The sequence below is a fragment of the Arvicola amphibius genome, chromosome 12, assembly GCF_903992535.2.
Source record: "Arvicola amphibius chromosome 12, mArvAmp1.2, whole genome shotgun sequence".
Lineage (NCBI taxonomy): Eukaryota > Metazoa > Chordata > Mammalia > Rodentia > Cricetidae > Arvicola > Arvicola amphibius.
Window position 1 is genome coordinate 124,437,034 of NC_052058.2, and position 16,881 is coordinate 124,453,914.

The 16,881-nt window shown below is 39.9% G+C and overlaps 1 protein-coding gene across 1 annotated transcript in view; it reads right to left on the reverse strand.

The window, feature by feature from the left end:
* Positions 1-16,881, reverse strand: part of Hps5 (HPS5 biogenesis of lysosomal organelles complex 2 subunit 2) — a 52,198-nt gene that overhangs the window by 20,804 nt on the left and 14,513 nt on the right. The window contains 7 exon segments of the mRNA XM_038313780.2: positions 267-338; positions 855-1,022; positions 2,682-2,805; positions 3,469-3,652; positions 4,706-4,864; positions 5,460-5,638; positions 6,589-6,677. Coding sequence (XP_038169708.1) covers positions 267-338; positions 855-1,022; positions 2,682-2,805; positions 3,469-3,652; positions 4,706-4,864; positions 5,460-5,638; positions 6,589-6,677 — 975 coding nt within the window.

Here is a 16,881-nt window from a genome sequence, read left to right on the forward strand (position 1 = left end):
GATGAATGTGAACATTGTCTCATTTGTTTTTAAAAATTAGATTATTTCAGAACAAACCTAACTGATAAAGCATACTCCTCTAGAATAAATGTTGCTTTTGAGTTCTTTAAATGACAATTATCCCAAAAGTCCAATGAGACAGACATCACCGCCTCTGGAGTGCGTTGCTGACTCCTGAACATCCATGGCAGAGGCTCTGACCTCGACTCCAGACGACCACTGACACCGCCCAGGCCAGCCCCTCCCGGCAGATCCTCCACACTCACACTGCTTCCGCTGTCCCTGCTCTGAGTTCTTGAAGCCTGTCTTCTTCAGGAAGTTGACTAATTTCTTTCTCCCTAGAAAAGCATAAAAAAGAAATAATCCTATTCACAAGCATTAGGGGCAACCATAGCTTTCTTAGACAAGACTTCTATCTACTCTGCTTACTAATGGCGAGTGTGCCCGCATGTTGCCACTGCCTCGGAGAGTCCTTTATATCCCCATTATCTTTACCAGACTTTCCGTTTCTATTCACTAAGGGATAGCACATCCTAGAGCTGACAGGCCAGGCAGCATTAATACTTAAAGTTTAAGCTATTCAGAAGAGCTAGGACAGGACCTGGCTCTCAGCCACCTCCTCTTAATCTAACACTCCTCTCACATTCCAGGAAGGTGACAAGAGGACAGAGAGGGAGAAAGGTGAATGAGATACAAAACTAAAACCCTGTCTCAATAGAGTTAATTCCTCGTAAACTAGAATTTACAGTTTCTGAGCTACACAACAATCTTCAGTGAGCAGCGTCACACATACAGGGTCTCTCACAGTACAGTCTCTGACATATTCACACTGGCAGTGGTCTAGCATTCCAGACTCTGACATAAGGCTTACTCAGTGCCTTCCCTCCAGATGGCAGGTAACTGCACTCACTTCCTCTTCGTGTGCTTGGTCAACATCGTTGGATTCAAATGTCTCTTTCAGCTCTGGGCTTGAGTGAAGGGTGCCGATCTTCTCAGTTGTTTTACGCACAAAGCAAGAAACACTGGAAGTCAAATATCAAAAACCTAACATGAAAATATATCAAGATTGTCAAGAGTGAAAAATCTGGTTCCTGCCATTCCTGTTTCCATTAGTACTACTTGAGTTTAACAAGACAGGTTGCTTAAAACAATTTCTCTGAGCAACCCCATTTCACCTGAGGCTCATATAAACTTAGAGTAAGATGATTAACTGCGTTTGTAAAACTGTCCTGAGGCCAGTGAGTCAATGCTAAGGGTAGGTTTCTAGTGCAGTTGTCTCTTCAAATGTATGTCTCTTTCAACTCAGTTAAGCATGTGATCATCAGTCACTTCCTGATCAGAGAATAATAAGGAACAGACCCTTCTACAGGAAGAATGTGCACCCAGCAGTACACAGGCAAGTAGCTGGGCAGAAGATACATCTTCTCTCTCATTCTCAGTGCCAAGACTGGTTTTAAGAATTCTCAAAAATCTCCAGTTCTGGGGCTGGAAAGATGGCTCGGTGGTTAAGAGCACTGGGTGCTCTTTCAGAGGTCCTGAGTTCAATTCCTAGCAACCAGATGGTGGCTCACAACCATGTATAATAGGATCTGATATCTGATGCTCTCTTCTAGCATGCAGGTATATAGGAGGAGCACTCATACATAAAATATAAATAAATTTTTTAAAAAAAATATCCAATTCTCAAGGGCTGGAGAGATGGATCAGCGGCTAAGAACACTAGCTGCTTTTCCAGAGGATGCAGATTCAATTCCAGGCACCCATATGGCAGCTCACAACTGACTAACTTCAGTTACAGGGGATCGGACATCCTCACACAGACATACACACGGTAATTAATATTCATAAAATCTCCAATTCTCCCAGGTGTGGTGGTGTGCTTTTAACTCCAGCACTCAAGAGGCAGAGGCAAGTGGATCTCTGTGAGTTTGAGGCCAGGCTGATCTACATATGGAGTTCCATGCCAGCTAGAGCTACGTAGTAAGAACATGTCTCAAGAAGGGGGGAAATCCTCCAGATTAACCCATTAAGTGAGAAAGGATCAAGAAATAACTAACAGGCCAGAAAGACACCTCAGCTGGTATAGGGTGTTTTCTACTCTTTTAGAGAACCGTGGTTCAGTTCCCAGTACCCATATAAAGGCTCACAACCGCTTGTGGCTCCAGTTCCAGGGGATCTGACATGGTTTAGCCTCCACCGGCAGCATGGTGTACTGAACTCACACAAGTTCACACACATCAGTACAAATAGATAAATCTTCACACACACAGAAAAGACTAAATGGGCCAGAGAGGGACTGAGCAGGTAAAGGCACTTGCCACCAAGCCTGACAAGATGAGTCAGATCCTAGACTCCACACGGAGAAGGGAAGAACTGATGAGATGAAGTTGTCCTCCACCTCCACGTGGACACACTATGGCGCACACCAGGGAAGAGGCTAAAACACTTAGTTGTGCCATGTCTGTGGTAGGAATAGGGGTTCATTTATGACTAAACTACTCAGCTACACAAATGAAGAGGAACACTCAGTTCACCCAAGGTTAAAAGGGGAAACCAACAGTTCATATCAACAGATTATTAGAAAAATAACATGAGACCTTCTATTTAACATTTAAAATGCCTTTTCCTTCTCAGTATGTCATGTGACAGCTGAAGCAAAATGACATGACTGGTTCATTTACCTTTCTTTAACAGCCTGAATAGACACCAGCGGAGACGGGGAGCGAAATGGCAGTGGGATGCTGAAGGGCAGAAAAGCTTCACTCTTATCTGTCTCAGACATCACTGGACCATGGGAAACATTGTCTAATAAACAGAATCAGAGAGAAATAAACATCTAATCACATGAAAGTTTTTTATACAAAGCTAAACAAATTCAGCAATGAATAAACCGAAGGAAATGAAGGATTCAGTACCAAAATCACAACTGACCCAGATACAAATGAGCACAGAACATAAGTGTCTGGGATGCATGGATGGTCCACACGAAACACTGGGCCAGGTACCTTTGTCAACTACTAACCCTGTGTCCCCACAAGCCACAAAGGTAGTTTAGAGTTTCTACTAAGCTCTTCTCAACAGTTCAGCCACAGGAATGCTGGAGCATTGAAAAGGGAAGGCAATGGCTCCCAAAACTGGAGCTATCTTTCATCCCTGGTGAAAAATAATGTGGTTAGTTATGTTAAAAAAAAAAAAGTATTCATTATTTTGGCTAATGATCTGTCTTAGCCTGTCCAGCATTTTGATACATGAACCAAATTAGACACTTTACAAATGTTAGTCCATACAAGAGGTTAAAAACAACCTACACATCACTATCTCCTAGTGACCAGCAGATCTATAGGTGGCTAGTCTCTAATATGTTAAAATTTACTCATAACTGACAGAAACTCTCTGCATAAGATTATCCTGTCAATTCACAGAGAGCACTGTTCCTCATCAGTGACCAACAAGAGAAGCACTCATCACCGTCATTTCTGTTTGCTCCACAGTCCTGCTCTAGCTGTTCTTCCTGGGGTGAGGCGAATTCTCTAAGTCTTTCATCTTCTGAGAAGGTCTGACTGTGAAGGGAGCAAGAGTCTTCTTCGGACTGACTGCCTCTTCTACTACTGATGATCCGATAAATACCAGAGTCCAAGATGCTAAAACTTTCCTAAAAATGAAAAGAATTTCTCTCAAAATCAAAGTTCTTCTGTGTAAGACAGCACGTCTTTTTCAGAATAAGACCCACACTGGGCCAAAGGTCAGCAGTCAACTACGGTTATCAGCACACACTAGTGGAGAGTCCAGGCACCCAGCATGGGCTCAGATGAGCAAGTGACACCATGTTTTCCACCAAAGTCTCAGCTTGGCTTTGGAAAGCAGGCAGTGAGGGAGGGAGTTGAAATGAGACAGTCCTGAGTAGCACTGAGACCTCAGGTGACATAAAACATCTGAAATCTCAGACTGAAAGCCACACCACCTAACAGGAAGCTATGTGACGGATATTTGGGAACAGCAGGCAGTAAACAGTGACATAAACAAATGCAGCTTCAAAACACATTTGACTTTCCTTAGCTGCTCATCATGGGGGAAAGCTCTCCTGCTATATTTTGGATTCTATGGTGCTACTGGGAGGTGGTAAACCTTCAGAGGTAGGGTTCAGTGGAAAGTTAGGCTACTGGAGATATGCTCTTGAATGTGATACTGGGACCATTCCCTCCTTGTTTCTCTCAGATTCCTGGATATCATTAGGTGAGCAGCTTTCTTCTACCATGTTCTTCTTGTCAAAGGCCTAACGGACAATACCAGCTAACCATGTACTAAACTTTCTCAAACCACACACCAAAATAAGCTTTCCCTTCTTACAAAGTGTTCAGCTCAGGGAGTCTGAAAAGTAACAAAAAAAGCTGACATCTCCATGACACTTTCCCCAAAAAATTACTCCATAGAAAGCAAAACAGATCCTTGGACTTGCTCATTTCCCTGAAAGATCCAAAAACTCATAAAGGAGTTACTGGACTGGCAGAATGGCTTAGTGGGTAAAGGCACCAGATGCCATGTATAATGACCGGAGTTCAATCCTCAGGACTCAGATGGAGGAAGGAAAGAACTGATTCCTGAAAGCTGTCCTCAGACCTCCATTTGTGTTTGCTGACATGTGCATGTCCCCTTCCCCCCCAACACACAAATTCTAAACAAGTAAGCTAAAAAGAAAAGCACCCACATGTGATGAAATGGAGCTTCTTCTACTACTGCAAGCTGAATCCCAAGGCTCAAGTTTTAAGATCAGTTCATCCAGGTGAGAAATTAGTTCACTGCAGGTTATAAGGTCCAGCTGCGATTTCAAGTGCTCTAATTTATCTGCGGTCAATGTTTTTCTTGCCTAATAAAAGGATAAAAAAATCCAGAGAGAACAGCTTACTGTTTATAGCCACATCTATATCTAAAAGCCACAGTGCTCACACAAGAATAAGCCTTCACAGGTGTTTTGAGGTTTAGTAAGCTAGCAAGACTTAATCAGTGCATATTATATATTAAGAGTTACCATATGCACAATCATCCTCTTTAAATCAAGCTCTGAAATTAAAATATATTTGTAAATTAATCTGACTTTTTGCTTGATTTTTGTTTTTCAAAACAGGATTTAGAGACCCTTCTAGTCCTTACTGTTCTTGAATTCACTTTGTAGACCAGGCTGGTCTCAAACTCACATAGATCCACCTGCCTCTGTCTCCCAAGTGCTGGGATTAAAGGTGTACACCACCACACCCAGCTCTGATATTTTCTTAAAACCAAAAAATTCACCATCTTTATTAGCCTTCACAGATATAATTTCCAAGCTTTCTTTGAAGACTTTAACTCTACATGTGTAAGTCATACAGAACAGTTAATAAAGATAAACAACTTTATAACAATCCTGAAAGCTAGGATGGTTTGACCAACCCATAATTAACAATCACAGGTAAGCTCTGACTCACTCTGCTGGTAATGATAGAATTCTGGAAGAGACAGCATGTGCGAGCAGCCAGGTCCCACAGGCCTCTCCTTAACAGGCGTTCCACACAGCGCTCAACAGACAACAGGGAAAGATGTGAGATTTTCCCATTAAAGTGTAAACAGAACAACTCATTTTTGTAGACAGCTATATCCTGAATATCTACAAAAAAAAAAAAACCACAAAGGTGAACAGACAAGATATTAATCAAATACCTCTTGCTCTTTTTTTTATAAGGCCTGGGCTAGCGAAGCAGCTTAGTGATTGGGCGCTTGCCTAGATTGTACAAGGCCCCACTCTTGATCCCCAGCAGTGGAAGGGAAACCCTATCATTTTTACATGGGCTAAAATCATACTTAGAAAAATCTTAAATAAGATTTTGCTTGCCAAGCTGTGGTAGGGCATGCCTTTAATCCCTGCACTCAGGAGGCAGAGGCAGGAGGAGGATCTTGTGAGTTCGAGGCCAATATGGTCTACAGAATGAGTTTCAGAACAGCCAAGGCAACACAAAGAAACCCTGTCTTGAAAAAAATGATTTGGCTCAGTGTGATTTCATTTCTTTTTATACTTGTGCTTCATGAAGAAATCATAGTTAGACACTTTTCTAAGATTAGAAAACAAATGAGCTTTCCTAATTTTAAAATGCTAATTCCTGTGAAAAGGAATTGGGAATACATAAGTAGAGCGTATGCTTTGAGTCAGGCTATAATATTCGAGAAAATTACAACCTGGCATTCACATGAATAGATTTTAACAAGTATATAAATGGATGAAACTTGCATGAAAGAAAGAATTTAACATACTAATTTGCAAGGGACATCCTCAATTGGTGGAAAACAACCTATAAGAAATCAATGTGGATCAATAATGACCTTCCTCCTTTCTCTGCAGAAAAGACTCTAAAAATCAAAGCCAAAGCACTATCTTACCAGCTATGCTAAACTTTCCCATACTTCTGGTTTCAACCACGAGTACAGGGACTGATTTTCTGTTAGTCACATACAATGACTATTCCCTGCATTTTCAACTTCTCACATTATAAAATAATCATAATTAATTTTCACACACAATTAAGAGACTAAAAGTTACTTAAGAAAGGAAAATACAATTACCCTTGACTTCACTCCAAAGAAGAACCTGAATATTCTGAGGAATGAAAATGTAAATTCCTTTTTCTGTCCATGTCAGCACACAGTGTTCACTGAAGAGAAAATAAAAGAGGTCAAAACCAAAACAAAACACCCTCATGTACACTCGAGCATAGAACTTTAGAATTCTCTGGACTCAATCTCTTATTGGCTATTAAAGTAAAAGCAGACAGTACAAAGGAAATACAGCAGTGGCCCAGCTGACTCAACCTTACCATCTTCTTTCTAAGCCCAATAAAAACATAGGATCAAGTGGTGTCAAACTGGGAAATTTAGACACAAACACAAATAGCTTCTAGGAAAAAAAAAAGACTGATCTCTGGAAAAAGGAAAACCTATTAAGAGGAAATTATGTAATCCTTATTATGCAACTTCTCAGACACTCATTTAAATAGACCAGTAAGTAAAAGTCAATCAACTCAGGAATCCCTATCAAGAAAGGCAAAATTCTGACTTGATTTGAGTATGTAGGTGAACACAGGCTAAGAAGACCTGGCCAAGTCCATCCGTACCAGAAGTATTAAGAAGGGCTCTGGTTATATTCTCTAATGAGGCCCATTAAGCTACAAAAGTTATTTTGTCAGAAAGATAATCACATGCCAAGGTCATTCAACATGAAGGCAGAAGACCTCACATTTAGACTGCAGAGTGCAGCCACCAAAGCTGGAGCTTCCCTCTGAACCTCACAGGACTTTCTCCCTCATTTCCCCCAGAAACTCCGGCCCTTTCTTCAATACACAGCCCTGACTCCCTAGCTGTCTCTCCTTTTCTATCCAACGTACTGGCAAGTATGACTATATCCATAGACGTCCTTCTCTCGAGTGACGCCAGGTCGTTACTAAGCATACATGCTCTCCCGCTCCAGCTACCCACTCTCCCCTGATGCTGCCCCACAGCCCACAGTCTAGCACCTTCTCCTGACAGGGCTACTTCTGATCCACTGCTTCATCGTGCACTGCAGTCTATTTTGCAGAAAGAAACATCTCCAACAAGATTATAATCCTGAGAATTTGCAGCTTTTTTCTATATATATCCAACAGTATATAATCACATGCCTATGATCATAAGCAGTGAAGTTGGTAAAATACCTTTAAGAGCCAGAGGGGATATTCAACTTGTAAAAATTATTTTTTAATTACATTTTTTGTTTTTGTGTTAGCTTTTGCTTTTCAAGGCAGTGTTTCTCTATATAGCTCTGGCTGTCCTGGAACTCAGAGGTCCACCTGCTTCAGCCTCATGAGTGCTGGGACTAATGGCATGCACCACCACAACAGGCTAAAAATTCTATTTTTATTTACTTTGTGTGTATGTGTATGGGAATGCATGTGACATGAAACATTTGTGAAGGTTAGAGGACAACTTGAAAAAATCTGTTCTCTCCTTTGACCATGTGGATCTCATGGCTCAGACTCAGGTAATCAGGCTCGGCAGTAGGCACCTTTATACACTGAGCCATTTCAGACACCCAATTTGCAAAATGCCCTAGATGTAATAACCCAAGGGCTGAGAGAGGGCTCTGTGGTTAAAAACATTGACTGCTTTCCCAGAAGACCTGGGTCAATTCTCAGCACTCACATGGCAACTCACAACTATCTGTAACTCCAGTTCCAGGGGATCTGACACCATCACACAGATATACATGCAGGCAAAACAATAATGCACATAAAATTAAGGGAAAAAGGAAGAAAGAAATAATAACCTAGAGGCTGGAAAGTTAGTTCAGTGGTTAAGAGCACTCTGTTCTTCCAAAGGACCCAAGTTCAGTTCCCAGGAACCATGGCCAGCAGCTTATAACTGCTGCCAACTCTAGCAACAAGAGATCCAATACACTATCTTCAGACTTCCTTCACCACCCCACACACAGAGCAGATATGTAAACAAACACACACACACACACACACACACACCTAAGTGAAATGAATATAAAAGAAATAGCAGATAGCAGTCTGGATTAAATGAAAGATACAAAGGAGACATAAGAGCCCATACTTATAATTCATAACATTCTTCATTCTCTTATTCTTTCACTGGTAATAAACCAGGACACCAAAGCTAAAAGAATTGTTTAAGGAGTCAAAGAAAAAATATAAACAAAAAAGTCAATGAAGGCTGGCCATTGTGCCACACACCTTTAATCCCAGCACTCAGGAGGCAGAGGCATGTGGATCTCATTGAGTTTGAGGCCAGCCTGTTCTACACAATAAGTTTTAGGCCAGCCAGGACTACACAGAGAAAGCCGGTCTCAAAACAAATAGATGATAAATAGATTAGATAGATAGATAGATAGATAGATAGATAGATAGATAGATAGACAGACAGACAGACAGACAGACAGACAAAGTCAAAGAAGCTGGGCACAAGCCTATGATCACAGCACTAAGGAAACTAAGGCAAGAGGATTGCCACAAGTTCAAAGCCAGCCTGTGCTACAAAGCAAGTACGGGGCTAACCAGAGCTATGCAGCACTCTTAACAGTAACAACAACAAAGTCAGAGATAAGAAAGTGACACCAATGTACCTTCAGAAAATACAACACATAAGCTGGCAACCATCTATAACTCCAGTTCCAGGATATCTGCAGGCCCGAGACACACGTGGGTCATATACACACATATAGAAAGAACACTCATACATATTAATATATCCAAGAATATTTTTTTAGAGAATGCCTCCATGTGAGATTTGGAGGGGGTACCATTAGAAACAACATAAGACACAAATGTGGGGGCAAGAATAAACGAACAGAACAGAAGCAGCTTGCCTGCTATTGTTTTTCAAAAGTAGCCTTCATCGAATGAACGACTGTCTGATGGTCTAATGTGTACTTAGCACTGAGATGCTCAAATGAATACTGATAGAGGCAATGAGTGAGGGATGGACGTAGTCTGAAGAAAGGACAGAGAAACAAGTATCTAACCCATCCAGAGCAGTCACGAAGGCAAAGCGGCATCAATTACTGCTGAGAAAGCTAAGCTTGACCATGAAAGGGCTGGCTTCCTGCAGCAAGGGAGGTAAAAGAGTTCCCTTTAAATGACTAAATTCAAAGCGACAGTCTACCTGGAAAACCAAGCATGCTCCTAAGAAAGAATACATTCTTTTTACAACCCCCCCTCCCGGAGCTGAGGACCAAACCCAGGACCTTTTTCATACCTAGCAAGTGCTCTACCCACTAAGCTAAATCCCCAACCTGAGAAAAAAATACAATCTCCAACATAACTAGGTCACAATGTAACATCTCACTCCACACATCGCATATTCAACAAATATTTATAAAATGACTACCACCTACCAGATACTATGTCAAGAACTACAAACACAACACTGAATAAAGTAGCCACAAAGCCCACATGGAGCTTATACTGTTTAAGGGTAAGGAGGGTATAAATATTTTATGAACACAAAATTATAAACATTGATATGCAAGGAGACCAATAATGGAGGGAGTTTTTAATATGATTTATGTAAGTATAGCGAGTAAGTGCCTGCCTTTCTCCAGCAAATTTCAGAACAGATTATTAATTTCAGAGTTAAAATACCTATAATTCACTTTAAATACCTTGGTGTAGATGTTGTGATATGAGCTAATTTAACCTTTGTGGGGAAAAGTTAACATTTTGAAAGAACAGCTAGTTAACTTTGAAAAGCCCCGGTCAGTAGACCACATGGCAGAGCACCTATAAAAATCACTATCCTTCTCTGAGTTTTCAGTCAGTTATATTAACTAGCAGAAGGGATATTAGGAATAACTTCTCACAGTAAAGTAAGCAGAGTTCAAGCACAGCTCCCACACTGCACCTCTGCCCATGCAAGACAAGCTGCTGACAGAGTAGCACTCCATGCTGCTTAGTATTTGACTCTGGGCCTAATGCAATGAGGTAAGCTAACCCTTACATGAAAATGAACTGAGTCGGCCTGGAGCGGATCTTTCATACAAGTTACTTGTTGGAAAACAAAAGGCAAAAAGCCGAAATTTCACTGAGCTTTAAAAAACAGGTGCCACAACTGTTTATGTCCTGTATGCTAGCACTGTGAGTTTATAAAAGAATGAGCACCTTCACCAGTGAATACGAACTGCCAGAAAGCTCCCTGACAATTATAAACTCTCCTTCTAGTTTGGAAAAGGATCTCTTCATTTATCTTACTACTGAATATTATATGCAACACAATCATGTACAAATGTCCCAAAGATAAATTAACATGAAAACAACCTTAAGAGATGAAAGTGGCTATCCAACAGAATACAAGAGATGGAAGAGAGAATCTCAGGTGTTGAAGATACTATAGAGGAAATAAATACATCAGACAGAGAAAATGTTAAATCCAACAAATTTTTAACACAAAACATCCAGGAAACCTGGGACACCATGAAAAGACTAAACCTAAGAATAATAGGGATAGAAGAAGGAGAGGAACTCCAGCTCAAGTGCACAAAAAATATATACAACAAAATCAAGGAAACTGTCCCAACCTAAAGAAGGGTATCCCTAGGAAAGCACAAGAAGCTTAGAGAACACCAAATAGACTGGACAAAAAAAAAAAAAAAGAAGAAGGCCCTCCGTGATATAATAATCAAAATGCAAAACATACAGAATAAAGAAAGAATAAGAAATAAAGAAAATAAAAATAAAGGAAAAAGGCCAAGTAACTATAAAGGCAGACCTATCAGAATTACACCTGGTTTCTAAATGGAAACCATGAAAGTCAGAAGGTCCTGGCTAGATGTGCCGCAGACACTAAGAGACTACGGATGTAAGCATAGACTACTATACGCAGCAAAGATTTCAATCAATATTGATGGAGAAAACAAGATATTCCACGACAAAACCAAATTTAAACAATACGTATTCACAAACCCAGCCCTACAGAAAGTACTAGAAAGAAAACTCTAACCCAAGGAAGCTAACTGGATTCCAAAAAAACACAGTCAAGAGATAACTTCCCATCAGCAAACCCCAATGAAGGGAAACGCACAAACACTATCACCGAAAATTAACAAGAATTAACAATTACTACTCATTGATATATCTTAATATCAGTGGACTCAATTCACCTATAAAAACACACAGGCTATAGATATAGTAGGGAGGGCCTTGGGCCATCCACAAAGCAATGCACCTTACCCTCACTGAGGATTGGATGGGGGTGGGGAGGGTGGGTATGTGGAGGGAATGAGAGAAGGGGAAGGAGTGGGAAGGTATGTATAATAAAAAAAGATTGTTTTCTTTAAAAAAAAAAGAAATAAATATATAATAAAAAAAAGAACACAGGCTAAGAGAATGGATACAAAAGAAGGATCCACTCTTCTGCTGTTTACAAGACACACACCTCAACCTCAAAGACAGACACTACCTCAGAGTAAAGGGTTGGGGAAAGATTTTCCAATCAAATGGACCTAAGAAATAAGTGGGTTGGGCTGGAGAGATATCTCAGCGGTTAAGAGCACTGACTGCTCTCCCAGAGGACCTGGGTTCAATTCCCAGTACCCACTCGGCAGCTCAAACTGTCTGAAAATGCAGTTCCATTTTCAGATCTGACACCTTCACACCAATGCACATAAAATAAAGTAAATCATTTAAAAATTTAAAAAAAAAAATAAGGGTGTAGCTTTCCTAATATCTAACAAAATAGATTTCAAACTAAAATCAATCAGAAGAGATGGAGGAGGACACTTCATACTCATCACAGAAAAAAGATCCATCAAGATGAAGTCTCAATCTGAATATCTATGCCCCCAACACAAGAGCACCCACATATGTAATAGAAACATTACTAAAGCTTAAATTACACATCAAACCTCACACGCTAATAGTAGGAGACTTCAACACTCCACTCTTGTCAATGGACAGGTAAACCACACAGAAACTTAGCAAAGAAATAAGAGAACTAAAAGGGCTGGAGAGATGGCTCAGAGGATAAGAGCACTGACTGCTCTTCCAGAGGTCCTGAGTTCAATTCCCAGCAACCACATGGTGGCTCACAGTCATCTATAATGAGATCTGGTGCCCTCTTCTGGTGTACAGGTATGCATGGAGGCCGAATGTTGTATACATAATAAATAATTCTTTAAAAAAGAGAGAGAACTAACAGATGTCATGACTCAAATGGACTATCTATAGAACATTTCACCCAAACACAAAAGAATGTACCTTCTTCTCAGCACCTCATGGAACCTTCTCAAAAACTGACCACATACTCAGTAACAAAGCAAACCTCCACAGATACAAAAAAAAAAAAAAAAAAACCTGGAATAGTGCCTTTATCTTATTGGAATACCATGGTTTAAAGTTAGAATTCAACAACAACACTAATTGCAGAAAACCTACAAACTCAGAGAAACTGAACAGTAAACTATTGAACCACCCCTGGGTCAAGGATACAGAAAGAAATTAAAGACTTCCTAGAATTCAACAAAAATGCAGGAGCAACATAGCCAAACCTATGGGACACTATGAAAGCAGTACTAAGAGGAAAGTGCATAGCACTAAGTGCCTACATTTAAAAAAAAAAAAAAGGAGAAATCTCACACTAGTGACTTAACAGTACACCTGAATGCTGGAAGCAAAGACCTGTATTTTGTTTATAACCATCTTAAGTCCACAATTTAAGTAAAATATTCACCTCTGTCACCTCTGCAGGGCTAGTTCTAGACCTAAGAAATTAACCTAGTATCTTATCTCCTTGTGAGAGCTGCAGGCCCCAGGCTTCCAGACCTGAATTCCAGCAGACTTTCCAGAATCCTGCCTTCCCCTCTGACCTTTTGCTATAAAATGCTAATGAGAAAAAATAAAGTTTGCAGCTTGATCAGAAAACAGACTTGGTGGGGGCTGGAGAGATGGCTCAGTGGTTAAGAGCATTGCCTGCTCTTCCAAAGGTCCTGAGTTCAATTCCCAGCAACCACATGGTGGCTCACAACCATCTATAAAGAGGTCTGGTGTCCTCTTCTGGCCTTCAGGCATACACAAAGATAGAATATTGTATACATAATAAATAAATAAATAAATAAATAAATAAATAAATATTTTTTTTAAAAAAAAAAAAGAAAAGAAAACAGACTTGCTGTCCTTTCTCATGTCCCTGGGCCCCTTCATTCCTCTCTCCAGGTTTATCAGGGGCCCCGTTCATGTCCCACTGGTTGGGACACTTGAAAGCTCTAGAACAAAAAGAAGCAGAGTTACCCAGGAGGAGTAGAAGATGGGAAATAATCAAACTGAGGACTGAAATCAATAAAATAGAAGCACAGAAAAAAATACAAAGAATCAATGAAACAACCAGTTCTTTGAGAAAAATCAACAAGATAGACAAACTCTTATCCAAACTAATCAAAAGGCAGAGAGACAACATCCAAATTAACAAAATCAAAAATGAAAAGGGGGACAGAACAACAAGGAGGAAATCCTGAGAAACACAAGGTTATATGACAAAAACCTATACTCCATAAAATCAGAGAATGTAAAAGAAATGGTCAATTTTCTGGATAGGTAATACATACCAAAATTAAATTAAGACCAGGTGAACAGTTTAAATAGACCTATAACCTGTGAGGAAATAGAAGCAGCTATCACAAGCCTCCCAACCAAAAAAAGCTCAGGGCCAGATGGTTTTAGTGCAGAATTCTGCCAGAACTTCAAATAAGAGCTAGTACCTATACTCCTCAAGGTGTTCCACATAATAGAAACAGAAGAAACATTGCCAAATTCTTTTTATGAGGTTACAGATACCCTGATACCAAAACCACATTAAGACTCAACCAAGAAAGAGAATGGATGCAAAAATATTCAATAAAATACTGGCAAACCAAATCCAAAAACACATCAAAAAATTCATTCACCATGATCAAGTCAGCCTCACCCCAGAGATGCAGGGATGGTTCAACATATGAAAATCTATCAATGTAATCCATCATATAAATAAATTGAAAAAAAAACATATGATCATCTCATTGGATGCTGAAAAAGCATTTGACAAATTCCAACACTTCTTCACTATAAAGGTCATGAAGAGATCAGGGATACAAGGAACGTATCTAAACATAATAAAAGCACTATATAGCAAGCCAACAGCCAACATCAAATTCAGTGGAGAGAAACTCAAGCGATTTCACTAAAACCAGGAACAAGATAAGGCTGTCCACTCTCTCCATATCTATTCAACACAGTTCTTGAAGTTCTGGCTATAGCAATAAAAAAACAGGAGATCAAGGGGATAGAAATTGGAAAGGAAGCAGTCCAACTTTCACTGTTCGCAGAGGATATGAAGGCATATATAAGTGACCCCAAAAACTCTAACAGGGAACTTTTACAGCTGATAAGCACCTTCAGTATGTGGCAGAATACAAGATCAACTCAAAAGAAATCAGTGGCCCTCATAAATACAAATGATAAAGAAGCTGAGAAAGAAATCAGAGAAATACCATCCTTCACAATAGCCACAAATAACAAAGTATCTTGGGGTTAACACTAACTAAAGAAGCAAAAGACCTGTTCAGCAAGAACTTTACATCTTTGAAGAAAGAAACTGAAAAAGATATCAAAAAATGGAAAGATCTCCCGTGCTCTTAGATAGGTAAGATCAAAAAAATAAAAATAGCAATCCTACCAAAAGCAATCTATAGATTCAATGCAATCCTATCAAAATCTTAGTACAATTCTTCACAGACCTTGAAAGAACAATAATCAACTATATATGGAAAAATAAAAAACTCAGGATAGCCAAAACAATCCTGTACAGCAAAGGAACTTCTGGAAGCATCACCATCCGTCACAAACTCTACTACAAAGCTCCAGTGCTGAAAACAGCCTGGTATTGGCATAAAACAGACAAGAGGACCAATGGAATCAAATCAAAGACCCAAATATTAATCCACACACCTATGAACACCTGATTTTTGACAAAGAAGCTAAAATTCTACAATGGGAAAAAACCTCTTCCACAAATGGTGCTGGCATAACTGGATGTCAACATGTAGAAGAATAAAAATAGATCCATATCTATCACCATGCACAAAACTCAAGTCCAAATGGATTAAGGACCTCAATATAAATCTGATCACAATGAACCTGACAGAGGAGAAAGTGAGTAGTCATCAATGCATGGGCATAGGAGACCACTTCCTACGTATAACCCTAGTAGCACAGACACTGAGAGCAACAATAAATGGGATCATTGTGAAGCTTCTGTAAAGCAAAGTACATAGTCAATAAGACAAAAAGGCAGCCTGCTGATGGGAAAATATTTCTACCAACCCCACATCAGACAAAGGACTGATCTCCAAAATATAGAAAGAACTCAAGAAATTAGACATCAAAATACCAAATAACCCAATTTAAAAATGGAGTACAGTCCTAAACAGAGAATTCTCAACAGAAAAATCTCAAATGGCCAAAAGAAATGCTCAACATCCTTAGCCATCAGGGAAATGCAAATCAAAACAACTGTGAGATACCATCTTACACTTGTCAGAATGTAGCATATGCTGGAAGGATGTGAAGTAAGGGGAACACTCTGGGAATGCAAACTTGTATAGCCACTCTGGAAATCAGTATGGCAGTTTCTCAGAAAACTGGGAATCAGACTACCACAGGATCCAGCAATACCACTCTTGGGCATATACCCAAAGGATGTTCAATGCTGCATCAAGGACATTTGTTCAACTATGTTCATAGCAGCATTATTTGTAATATCCAGAACCTGGAACAACCTAGATGCCCTTCAATCGAAAAATGAATAAAAAAATGTGGTACATTTACACAGTGGAGTACTACTCAGTGGTTAAAAAAAATGGCATCTTGAAATTTGCATGCAAATAGATGGTATGTACTCACTCATAAGTGGATACTAGCTGTAAAGCAAAGGATAACAAGCCTATAGTCCATGACCCCAGAGAAGATAAGTAACAATAAGAATCCTAAGAGAAACGTATACAGATCCCCCTGGGAAGGGGAAATAGACAAAATATCCTGAGAAAATTGGGGTGGGGAAAGAAAGGTTGAAGGGGAGGAAGAGGGGAGATGGAGGAGAACTTGAAGGAATGGAACAGTCAAATGGGGAAAGAACAGAGTTGGAGAGCAAGGAAAAAGATACCTTGATAAGGGAGCTAGTATGGGGCTAGCAAAATCCTGGCACTAGAGAAGTTCCCAATAATCCATAAGGATGACCCAGCTAAGACCTTAAGCAATAGAGTAGAGCGTGCCCAAACTGGCCTTGCACTGTAGTCAGACTGAAGACTATCTTAAATGTCATCATAGAACCTTCATCCAG